This window comes from Salmo salar, chromosome ssa13, assembly GCF_905237065.1.
Source record: "Salmo salar chromosome ssa13, Ssal_v3.1, whole genome shotgun sequence".
Taxonomy (NCBI): Eukaryota; Metazoa; Chordata; class Actinopteri; order Salmoniformes; family Salmonidae; genus Salmo; species Salmo salar.
The window spans coordinates 59,758,277-59,771,111 of record NC_059454.1 but is presented as its reverse complement, the minus strand read 5'-3'; the positions used below and the strand labels follow the sequence as shown (position 1 = coordinate 59,771,111).

The 12,835-nt window shown below is 42.4% G+C and overlaps 1 protein-coding gene across 1 annotated transcript in view; it reads left to right on the top strand.

The window, feature by feature from the left end:
- The window catches only part of LOC106567522 (follistatin-related protein 4), a 218,173-nt gene that overhangs the window by 186,621 nt on the left and 18,717 nt on the right, over nucleotides 1–12,835 (top strand). Inside the window, exons 7-9 of the mRNA XM_014136869.2 lie at nucleotides 3,172–3,338; nucleotides 8,567–8,687; nucleotides 9,740–9,901. Of these exons, the coding sequence (XP_013992344.1) occupies nucleotides 3,172–3,338; nucleotides 8,567–8,687; nucleotides 9,740–9,901 (450 nt within the window). The remainder of the gene's footprint in view (nucleotides 1–3,171; nucleotides 3,339–8,566; nucleotides 8,688–9,739; nucleotides 9,902–12,835) is intronic.

Genomic DNA, 12,835 nt, shown 5'->3' with positions numbered 1-12,835 from the left:
TTGCTTTCGGTTTAGAGACATCTCTCAAGACCCTGCAAATGAATATGTCCTTTTCAACAACTTTACTCTCTACTCATATACTGTACATGTAACATCTGAGAACAAAAAGGGAAACTGACTACTCAGTCATTTGCACAATCCTTCTCTCTGCATATTGTGATACCAGTAACATTAAGGTATGCAGTCTACATGACAGACCAGTTGTAGTGAGGAGTGGGCTCCCTAGCCAGCCATGTCAAATCAATGTACTCTGCTCTGCATTGGCCTACATCTCATAGCCCACCATGTCACCCCAATTACTGTGGGGTAGATTAAACCCTACCTGGAAGTGGCAACGTATCATAACAAAAAAACAAATATTGTTTTATTTTGGAACTCAGTCGGGGTCCTCAACTTAAAATTGAGAGTAAGAATAGTAGAATAAATAATAGGTACAATTTAGAAATGTTTTACTCTTGATATGTCAGTCACTGACAGTCACTCAATTAGCTATGTCAGCTAACACTTTTTAGATTGGGAGTTAGTCTAGCCAGTTATCTAAACTTGCATTCTGCCTAATCACGGTCGAATACCGACCGCGCATGCAGGGCATGTGCCCAGGGGCCCTGACCTCCAGGAGGCCCCATTGGTTTTATTAGTCGCTCTCACTCAGATATCATATTAACATGGCATAAGTCATTAGGGAATTTGCATTGAAACTGCAACATTTTCTCTCCATTCTATGGCAAAATGGGTAGAATTGCATGAAATGTGATGTAGAACTGCACATGCTTTCTCTCTGCCCCATGGCAACATGTATAGATTTGCAGAAAACTTGCTTTAAAACTGCAACATTTTCTTTATACCCCATGGCAAAATGTGTAGAATTGCAGAAAATAAATGTTAAGACGTCTATCTCACTTTGTCACATTCTCTATCTTCAAATTCCCTGTCATATATGAGCCAAGGCACAGCGTGCCGGTAATTCCACATCTTTATTTGAAGAAAACCGAACCAAACCAATAAACATGTTAACAGAAAGAAACGTAACGCAACTGTGGCGAACACACAACACGCACAGAAATAATAATAACCCACAAACACAGGTGGAGAAAAGGCTGCCTAAGTATGATTCCTAATCAGAGACAACGATAGACAGCTGCCTCTTATTAGGAACCATACTCGGCCCAAAACAAAGAAATACAAAAACATAGAATGCCCACCCCACACCCTGACCTAACAAAATAGAGAAATAAACCGTCTCTCTCAGGTCAGGGCGTGACACACTTAGGGCCCCCAAAAGGCACAATTATAGACCTGCTCTCCTAATCTCACCAATCCAATAAGTAACCCTTGGTTATTTTACTATAAATTCAGTGTTTCACCTCTTTTGGTATGTTTTGTAACTGAACGAAGGAACAGCAAGCAATGTAGCAATCTAAGTAGTTCTTGACTAAATGATATCATTAGACGGCAACAGTAAATGTTTCCCTCTCAAGCAGTTTGTGTTTGGGCTCCGCTTGCTCTCTGCTTTCAGAGCCTGATGAATAGGGTTTACATAAGCCTTTATAAGAGGTGGATCAGAACATCGTGAATTGATTCTGCGAGAAAAGCAGGGGAGATTTGTCAGAAGTATGTACTAGCGTAGCAGAGCAGCTCTTCGCCAAGCTCCTTCTAAATGCAAGGTATTATAGTCTGAACATGAACTAGGGTGAGTCAACTAGAGGAAGCAATATTGTGTGTCTCAAACCTGTCAAACCGATTTATTTTTATCACCTGGATTTGATCACGATTGGATTCACCTACATATCCAGTAGTGTTTGTTCTAATCATGTACTGTAGCAATACCGACTGTAAGTATAGAAAGTATAGACCAGAAAGTATAGACCAGCAGGAGAGGCTGGCACATTGTAATTTCATATAGGTCACACATCCAATCCATTTCAGAGTGGGAAGGGAACAGGGATTTGCTCAGGAGTTCATGCATGGTCGGCTCTATTTAGATTTCTGTCAGGTGTCTGGGAATCTTTGTTTATTGAATGAATTATACTCTTCCTAAAGACCCCAACCAATTTTGACCCAGGGCCATTCAGACATACACTGAGTGTACAAAACATTAGGAACACCTTGTTAATTTTGAGTTGCAACCCCTTTTGCCCTCAGAACAGCCTCAATTTGTCTGGGTATGGACTCTGCAAGGTGTCGAAAGCGTTCCACAGGGATGCTGGCCCATGTTGACTCCAATGCTTCCCACAGTTGTGTCAGGTTGGCTGGATGTCCTTTGGGTGATGGACCATTCTTGATACACACGAGAAACTGTTGAGTGTGGAAAAACAACCCAGCAGCGTTGCAGTTCTTGACACACTCAAACCGGTGCACCTGGCACCTACTACCCAACCCCGTTCAAATGCACTTAAATCTTTTGACTGCCCATTCATCCTCTGAATGGCATACATACACAATCCGTGTCTCGGTTGTCTCAAGGCTTAAAAAATGATTTAACTTGTCTCCTCCCCTTCATCTACACTAATTGAAGTGGATTTAACAAGTGACATCAATAAGGGATCATAGTTTTCACCTGGAATCACCTGGTCAGTCTATGTCATGGAAAGAGAAGGTGTTCCTAATGTTTTGTACATTTAGTGTATTTATTACGTTCTTACCTGTCATCTCTCATTCTTCCATCCCTCCCTCTTTCTTCCTTCCTGTATATGGTCCCCGGGGACACTCTGGAACAGTGCTTCTTGATTTTCCTTAAAGGTGAAACAAATTGGACTCGCTAGTCAGCTGAATGTAAATCTTCCTTAATGAGAGAAATTATACTTCCACAATGTCCTGCTCTCGTCCTCAGATTAAACACCGTTCTCTCTCACACAGCTGTGTTTGTATCCCCTACTGTGTGTTCTGTGATGTGATGAATAAAGTCTGTCTTTGGTTCAGTTCCACCAGCTTATCTCTTTTATTGGTTTCTTTCTTTCTTTCTTTCTTTCTTTCTTTCTTTCTTTCTTTCTTTCTTTCTTTCTTTCTTTCTTTCTTTCTTTCTTTCTTTCTTTCTTTTTCTTTCTTCTCTCTCTCACCCCTGATTTCTCTATTTCTCCCCCCACCCTCTCTCTCTCCTCTCTCTCACTCCCCTACTGTATGTCTCTTTCGCTCTCTCTATCTCTCTCCCTCTTCGCCTCACCCTGACAACAGAGGTTGTTCAGCTGAGCCTGGCTGAGGACCAGAGAGTGAGTGTCTCCACGGTAACAGTGGGCCTCAGCACCGTGCTGTCTTGTGCCATCCAGGGAACGCTGCGGCCACCAATCATCTGGAAGAGGAACGGGATCATACTCAACTTCCTGGACCTGGAGGACATCAATGTGAGTATTGGCTGAGTCAGAGGGTTTCAGTCATCTTGGTTGGAGGATTCCCAGAATAAGAAGGGAATAAGCAGGAAATCCAGTAGTCTCCAGCCAGGATTTCTGGAACCAGGGAATTTATGGAAAGTTATAGGACCTTGTAAAAAATCATGTTTTGACATGAATTAAGTCATGCTAGTATGAGCCAGAGTCCAAGGGAGCAGGGTTGAAACAGGTTAGTCCTACAGCCCAAAAGTGCATAGGCTTTCACTCTGAAACTGTAGATATGAGTAAGAGTGTCTTTCAACTTCATGGGCTTTTCAAGGTGAAACAAGGTGAACCAGTGTCCAACATTGTAAACTTTGATGTGGTGGGTTTTTAGAAAAAACTTTTTATAATTGGAACGTTGGTTAATATTTGATTATCCTCAGAATGTGTCTCAACAGGGGCTCTTCACGTTGAAAGAAATCAAAGAATAATCAATAACGTTAGATAAAGGTTCACGGAAAATAAATGAGAAATGCTAATTCCCATTAACACCATTAATTCATCTTATTTTCCCAGCTTGTTTTTTTTCTTCATTTCCAATTAAAAACAGGTCTGTGTTTTTCCTCACTTGTTAGCTATCATTTATTCGAATTAGAAATGATGTAATGATTTGGGTCTCAGTAGCACGTGGGTCTCATTGGCACTCTGCCAGGCGTCGTGCTCATCTGAAAGAGCACAGACCATGTTCAAAATAAATATGAGCAAATCCAAACATAGCATAGCATGGGAATTGGCTACATGCGGTTAATGAACTATGGAGTGGCGGCGCCGGCGAGTTGTTTAGCTCACCTGCACAGCTGACAGTGGGGGACTCTGTTAATCCACCAGCTGATTTAGAATTCTCTATTTGCATGTTAACGAATTGGCCTTGTTATATGTTGCCTCGGAGATACAATAAACAATGACATGCAGGTCAACTGGCATGTGTATAGGCGGTGTCACGGGGAGGACAAGGAAGTGAGAGAGAAAAAAAGGTCCTCTGTGCAACATGCTACTGCTACTGTTGCCATGGAGTTAGGGTTTTCAGTGGTAAAAAGTGTGTGACGATAATTACAGTTGTCAGTTACCACTAATAGCTATTACTTTGAGGTTATTTTTCATGCCTTCATGTTCACAAAGTAATGTCTGATGTGCAAGAACATGCAGGTGTGCACAATAAGCAATGTACCACTCCGCATCATGTGTTCCCATGTAATTCTTAGGCAGCTTTATGCTCTTATAATGCATACAGTGTGCAAGGGAAGAGTTACCTCCTATTGTGCACTTCCGCTGCATTTTAATTAAGAACAAAGGAAATAATGCATACTTACTGAAGGCCTTTGGTCTCCGTGTGTGCACCTTTAGTGGCGTTGGCAGAAAGCGGATGTTGCCGCTCTTCAGGGATCCAGTATTTTCAACCCAACTTCTGTTTCCCCTGAAAAACAGAAGTGGGAACTCAGTTCAGGCGTCTTTCTACGCCTGCTATGTTGGGTTACCGTGTGTGTGATTTGTCGCTTCAGGTCAGCGTAAAGTAGATTCATTTACAGGCCAACTGAGTTGTTCTGTTTTACTATGAAAATTATCTCATTTTGCAATCAATAAACAAATATTACATTTAGTTGTGATTGAAATTCCAACCCAAAAGGCACTCTGACATATGAAACGTTTCGCTGGCTGAGTGGCAATTTGCCCATGCTGGAATCAGACCCATTTGTCTGCACTCTGCTACAGCGTAAAGGTAGAGCAGTATTATTCTTTCTCTGTCTCTCTCTCTCTCTCTCTCTCTCTCTCCCACTAGTAAATGGGACATTTTACATATTGAATGGCTACTTTTCTCCAAAGTAATTGCGTTGTGTTTTGGGAAAGATAAAATCTGTTCCCTCTGGTTTGATTGCCTTCAAGGAGAGGGCGGCACCATACGGCTGCGTTTACACAAGCTGCGTTTACACAGGCTGCGCAGTTCTGATCTTGTGGCCAATTATTGGCAAAAGAGCTCAGCTGATCTGATTGGTCAAATAATTTGTGGAAAAGGATAAGAATTGGACTGCCTGTGTCATAGCAACCTATGTACTGCAGAGAAAGAAAACAATTTGTTTCACTCATCACCTCCAGTAGTTCCAGACAGACCAACCTTCACTGAAACACAAGGGAATAATTCAGCAATGAAATTAAGTAGTGCGTTTTCTCTATTCAAACAATTATGCTATAACACATGTTAATTAGCATGTCAAACTTGCCCGTTTGGGAATGCTGTGAAAAATCCACAAACGATATTATGGCTACAATGGACAACTATTGGTGTGTATTGTAAAGGGGAAGGGGAGATGGAAGGAAGCATCGGGGTTGGTTTTGCGTTTCAAAGACAAAGAAAAAGGAAACATTTATCAGACAATATTTACAGTGGGGGAAAAAAGTATTTGATCCCCTGCTGATTTTGTACGTTTGCCCACTTACAAAGAAATGATCAGGCTATAATTTTAATAGTAGGTTTATTTGAACAGTGAGAGACAGAATAACAACAAAAAAATCCTGAAAAACGCATGTCAAAAATGATATAAAATTATTTGCATTTTAATGAGGGAAATAAGTGTTTGACCCCTCTGCAAAGCATGACTTAGTACTTGGTGGCAAAACCCTTGTTGGCAATCACAGAGGTCAGACGTTTCTTGTAGTTGGCCACCAGGTTTGCACACATCTCAGGAGGGATTTTGTCCCACTCCTCTTTGCAGATCTTCTCCAAGTCATTAAGGTTTCGAGGCTGACGTTTGGCAACTCGAACCTTCAGCTCCCTCCACAGATTTTCTATGGGATTAAGGTCTGGAGACTGGCTAGGCCACACCACGACCTTATTGTGCTTCTTGAGCCACTCCTTTGTTGCCTTGGCCGTGTGTTTTGGGTCATTGTCATGCTGGAATACCCATCCACGACTCATTTTCAATGCCCTGGCTGAGGGAAGGAGGTTTTCACCCAAGATTTGACGTTACATGGCCCTGTCCATCGTCCCTTTGATGCGGTGAAGTTGTCCTGTCCCCTTAGCAGAAAAACACCCCCAAAGCATAATGTTTCCACCTCCATGTTTGACAGTGGAGATGGTGTTCTTGGGGTCATAGGCAGCATTCCTCCTCCTCCAAACACGGCGAGTTGAGTTGATGTCAAAGAGCTCCATTTTGGTCTCATCTGACCACAACACTTTCACCAGTTGTCCTCCGAGTCATTCAGATGTTCATGGGCAGACTTCAGACGGGCCTGTATATGTATTCTTGAGCAGGGGGACCTTGCGGGCGCTGCAGGATTTCAGTCCTTCATGGCGTAGTGTGTTACCAATTGTTTCTTGGTGACTATGGTCCCAGCTGCCTTGAGATCATTGACAAGATCCTCCCGTGTAGTTCTGGGCTGATTCCTCACCGTTCTCATGATCATTGCAACTCCACAAGGTGAGATCTTGCATGGATCCCCTGGCCGAGGGAGATTGACAGTTCTTTTGTGTTTCTTCCATTTGCGAATAATCGCACCAAATGTTGTCACCTTCTCACCAAGCTGCTTGGCGATGGTCTTGTAGCCCATTCCAGCCTTGTGTAGGTCTACAATCTTGTCCCTGACATCCTTGGAGAGCTCTTTGGTCTTGGCCATGGTGGAGAGTTTGGAATCTGATTGATTGATTGCTTCTGTGGACAGGTGTCTTTTTTACAGGTAACAAGCTGCGGTTAGGAGCACTCCCTTTAAGAGTGTGCTCCTAATCTCAGCTCGTTACCTGTATAAAAGACACCTGGGAGCCAGAAATGTTTTGATTGAGAGGGGGTCAAATACTTATTTCCCTCATTAAAATGCAAATCAATTTATAACATTTTTGACATTCGTTTTTCTGGATTTTTTTGTTGTTATTATGTCTCTCACTGTTCAAATAAACCTACCATTAAAATTATAGACTGATCCTTTCTTTGTCAGTGGGCAAACGTACAAAATCAGCAGGGGATCAAATACTTTTTCCCCCCACTGTAGCTCCTTTACAAACTAAGGCGGAACTAACTAACTATGTGTAAGTGTAAAGCCATTCCACCCACTGTATTAAATATTGAAATGTTTTATTATAACACACTTCCTTCTACGAGGTCCATCATTTGAGACCCAAATGGCAGTGTGAACAAGGTGTTCAGCATCTCTTGTTTAATTTCACTTTGAGAGGATTGTATTTGCATTTATAGTCTCAGGTCCACCCGCATACTGTACACGCATATCTTGGTAATTAAAAGCATCTCAAATAAACCTGTACTGGACAACATAATGAGAATCACCATTACACATGTAAGTATATGCCCTATAGGGCTACATACTATAGAAACTGTTTAATATCTACCTCACAGAGGGAGGCTGCTGAGGGGAGGATGGCTCATAATAATGGCCGGAACGAAGCAAATGGAATGGCATGAAACACATGGAAACCAGGTGTTCGATGTATTTGATACCATTCCACTCACTCCGCTCCAGCTTTTTCCATGAGTACGCCCCCCCCCCCCCCGCCGCCCCCCAATTAAGGTGCCACCAACCTCCTTTGATCTACAGGTACAGTACTATACCGTAATTCATTTCTAAAGCAGTTTCTACTGTTTTGCTATGTTCTACAAAGTCTGTCCTAAGTATTTCCTCTGCCTTTCCTCACCTAAAAGCATTGCTAGAGATGATATGTCCTCATCCACTCCCACCTCGTTAGCTAAGAGAGAAGCAAAATGTTCTATCTAAAATCACGTAGTGGGACAATAGCTTGTGGTAAGAAACTCCAAGGCTTTAGTCTGTGTTCAGAGAGAGATTTGTTTCCAGGTAGGTAGCTTTGCACACAGTCTGTCCGCCACATACGGGACACCACTATTTAGTTTCTTAATCCTCCCTAAGCCCCTGCTAAAACCCCAGGTGAGTTGTGCATCCGGAAAAACAACAACTGGCTCCATTAATCACACTAATGTTCTTTGTATTTTTAACCCTTCCTATTTATCAGACTGAGTGAGCGTGACGACGGGGCTCAAATCCCCACGCCCCTCCCAACACCCAGGGACCGCGTTGATTCATTGTCTAATATGCTTCCCATCACTCCATGCTCCCCTGTTGTGTGCCCTCCCTTCCCCCTCCCTCCATCCGTCCCCAACTTTTCTTCCCCCCCCTCACCTCACTCCCCTCCCTTATTCCCTTCCTCACCATCCACCACTGCCACCTTCATCTTCTCCCAATAGGACTTTGGTGATGACGGCTCCCTCTACATCACCAAGGTGACAACCATTCATATGGGGAACTACAGCTGTCATGCGTATGGATATGAAGAGCTCTACCAGACCCATGTACTGCAGGTGAATGGTTAGTAATGGCACATACTTGACATTTCACTGTCCTTTCATGGTCAGATTTTAGTTTGGCACGTGGTCACCAGAATGTTGACCTGACTAAACGTGTAATAGTTGCAGTTTGCGATCATTGCTGCTTTCAACGTTACGTTCCTTTTTTTTTTGAATAGATAACAAATATTTTGATAAAGTTAGAAGCAACAGCATTCACATCACCAAACATGGCATTGATTCCAACATGTCCAACATTCTATCATAGAAAGCAAATTAAGCCTGTAACCATGGCGTTCTATTCACCATACTCAATTGATTCCACCCTGAGCATGTAAACCTTTTTAGCTACAGTACACCAACTAGCCAGCAGCAAGCAGCGCAGATGCTGCAGACATTTATCAAAGCACACTGCTCGACAAACTCATTTGCATAAGTATTTTTCCCGCTGAGATGACGTGTGATTACCGGGCCTGCCTCTTCATTGAAGACCTTGGGAGAGCCGTCTGTACCGTATCAAATCAAAGATAATAATCGCCATCCTCAGAGCTTTGATTCATTGCATGCGCAGATATGAATAGAGAAAAATTGCCTGAAATGATTTTCAATTAACAGGGACAATAGGCGTGATTGTGTTGTGTTGTACGGCAGGATTTAGGCTAATTGAAAAACGATACAGCTGCATCTAAGACCTGGCTTCAGCTGAAGACGGAGAGAAAAGTTTTCTTCCTGGAAGGCAGGTTATCTTGGAAGACAGTTACCATGTATTTCAATTGTGATCTTATTTGGTCTTATAAACATGTAAACATGTCTCTTATAAACATCTCTCATGCTGGACTATGTTGTAATGCAGTGCATGTAGCTATGCGTGTGGTACTGGTGTGAAACAAAATCCTTTCTGCCTGGTGTGCCCAATGTGCCTGGTGTGTGTGTGTTTCTATACCATCCTGCCACTCCTATCAATGTTTCTTTGTAAGTGTTCCTCCCTGACTCCTCTCTCTTGTGGCTGTGTGTGTGTGTCTCTCTCTTTGCATGTGTGTGTCTGTGCATGTGTGCGTGTTTCTGTGTATCCAGTTCCCCCAGTGATCCTGGTCTACCCAGAGACGCAGGCACAGGAGCCTGGTGTGTCTGCCAGCCTGCACTGCCACGCCGACGGCATCCCAGACCCTACGATCCTGTGGCTGAAGAACGGCATGGACCTGCAGCCTAGACCCTCCAAGCAGCTCTCCCTCATCGGTAAGGCACCAGGCTGCCTTGCTGCCCACACTGGCAAGACTGAGTGCATCCCAAATGACACCCTATTGCTTATATAGAGAACTACTTTTGACTAGGGCCCATAGGTAACATAAGGGTCAGGGTGCCAATTGAGACGCACCCTGTTATTACTGTCATAGCAGCTGCTGTTTACCAGACACACTATTATGCAGGGAACCATGGAGGTGTTGCTATACTAGATGCCAATCTGTGTCACACCCTTCTGTGTTGCTAAATCTAAGCTTATGGTGACCGTTTTGACTATTGTTATTTTGTCGGTTGATTGCTTAGGCCACTGATTTTAGAAGAGTAAATATCCATTCCTAGAAGATGAAAGAAATAGATGGAACAACAGTGTGTGAAAATGAAACCTACGGCAGCCAGCCACGTGGGGGAGTTAAACGGAAGTTTCAATTTCCGAGGGGACAGAAGTGAGCGTCTTTTATGGAGTAACCCTCGTTAGATGCCAGTTTATAGGCTGTGTGTGGGTCATTACCTGTGATAATAGCCTGTTTTCAGGCTTCAGATGCAAGCTTAAACAAGGGAGGTTCTGAAAGCTTCATCCATACATTAACATCCTGCAATCCAGCTTCACGGATCTGTCAACTCTCACAGCTCAGTTTAGAGTTGGCAAATCCGTGAAGCTGGATTCTAGGATGTTGATTTAATTGTTATTTGGGATAGATCTGATGATACTCTTATATCTAGTAAAGGTTTAACAGAGTGCTCAAACCTTAGTCTGCAGAATATGGTGGTTTTAGAGAGTGACACTTTACACATTTGCCATGAATTTTTTCAACATTGCATCAGTGAATAGATTTCCAACTCAGAGGCTAATGTTAGAGCTCACAATCTTTCTTGCCATTATAAAGGTGAGGCTACAGTACTCATTAGCTATGTTCCCATTAAGTTGTCCAGTGATTTTTTTTGTTGACATTTAGAAGGTTTGCATAGAAATAGATGCGACAATTGACTGCTGCGGTGTGTTTGTGTCGATAAAAACAGCTGGAGCTAATGACATCCCAAAAATCTAGAATGTGAAATAAAATGAAGTGTTTGAAGTGTTTCCTTCATTAGTTTAGGTAAATTCCGCATTAATAAATTGGCGACAGACTGTATGCCCTCCCACCTATCTGTTTCATGTATCAGGTAGCCTGCAAAAGCCAGAATTGATAGAATGCAAGATTTTACTGATATTTGCCATGTTGTAATAATTCTCATGTGCCAACATACCACCACGGTCCGTGCCATGGTGAACCTTGCACTCCTGTAGATCTACAATAATTGGATGGTGAAACTTGCATCCAGCCAACCAGAAAAGCAAGGCGAAGCAATTCAGGCATTCTTGAAAGTCAGGATAATGATTCTGCAAAGAAACATTTTTCTTTTTATAGTTGAACAGTAGATTTAACGAGCAGTAGGCATTTAGAAACAAATGTGGAGTGGAGGTTCACGTGCCCTGTGTCCCTTCAGGATTATTCGGCAATCATCATTTATTCGAAAAGCACTGTTTCCATCATTTGTCGCAATAAAGAAAGTTAGACAAAAGAAAAGTTAGACAAAAGAAAAATCCACCCCTTACTGAACTGATAAAAATGTTGTTGATCTTTACAAAACATTTATCCTATAGCTGCTGTTTCCATTACACGTCAAAGTTTTTTGTGTGTTTTTTTTTTTTACATAGCTTTTGTCGATAAACTGCCTAGCTATGCTGCCAGGATCCCCCCCATTTACAATGGGAGTGTTCAAGAGGCTCAGCTGTTAAGAATAGGTGCTCTCCAAGGTTCATGACTGCTTAGTGCTACTGATGGTGCTGAATGGACAGCTGCGTGGGGGCTATTTAGGAAGGCATAACACTGCTGAAATCAGATAGAAATGCATTGTGTAGAACCAACATTATCCCCTGTCTTTTGGAATATTGATATATATATATATCAGCTCTGTATATGTTCTATCTGACATATTCTCAACATTTCACCACACTGAAACCTTCCATTTACCCTCTGGCGCCACACAGTTCTACAAGTCTGAAATCACAGTATAATATCTCTATTCCCTTGTTATTAATTCAACACAAAAACAACATTTTAAGTGAGAAATCAATGCCTAACTATAGGAGAATTATTAATTGAGTGGTTATGCATTAAAATTGATTAAGGCATAATTATACATAACAGGCAATTACGACCGTGTCTGGTTTTTAATGTCGGGAGGCCCACACTTTACATCATTACGTTTCTCCTCCCTAAAGAGTAGATAGAAAAGTGAATTTGAACACAAACTACTGTAAAAACATCATCCATTTAACTGTGCATTTCACTAACATGAGGTATAGTGTAACATAAATGACTGTTTTTAAGGTGGTATAACTTTTATCTACATTGATCTAAATGGGGCGGCATGTAGCCTAGTGGTTAGAGCGTTGGACTAGTTAACCAAAAGGTTGCAAGTTCAAATCCCTGAGCTGACAAGGTAAAAATCTGTTGTTCTGCCCCTGAACAAGACAGTTAACCCACTGTTCCTAGGCTGTCATTGAAAATAAGAATGTATTCTTAACTGACTTGCCTAGTTAAGAAAATGTATATTGCATTATCTGTGCATTCCTGTGGAAGTTTGTTTATATTAGTCCAGGGTTTTAGTCTCAGGCCATGGCTCAGTCAGGTCTTGTGTAGCACTGAGAAGTTCTCCTCTGCCTGCCACTCCACATTTAGAAGATACATGGAGAGAGCTCAAGAGAGGGAGATCAAAGAGGACAGCAAGAGGGAGGCAGAGATGAAGGGGAGGAAGGTGGAAGAGAGACTGGCACATGATCTTTGCCACGGCGTGTTGAAAGCAGCTGTCTGACACCGGCGTCCTTCACTCCTTCTGCGGCGTTGTGAAGATTGCCTTGTGATCAAGGCAACAATGCAGCAACAG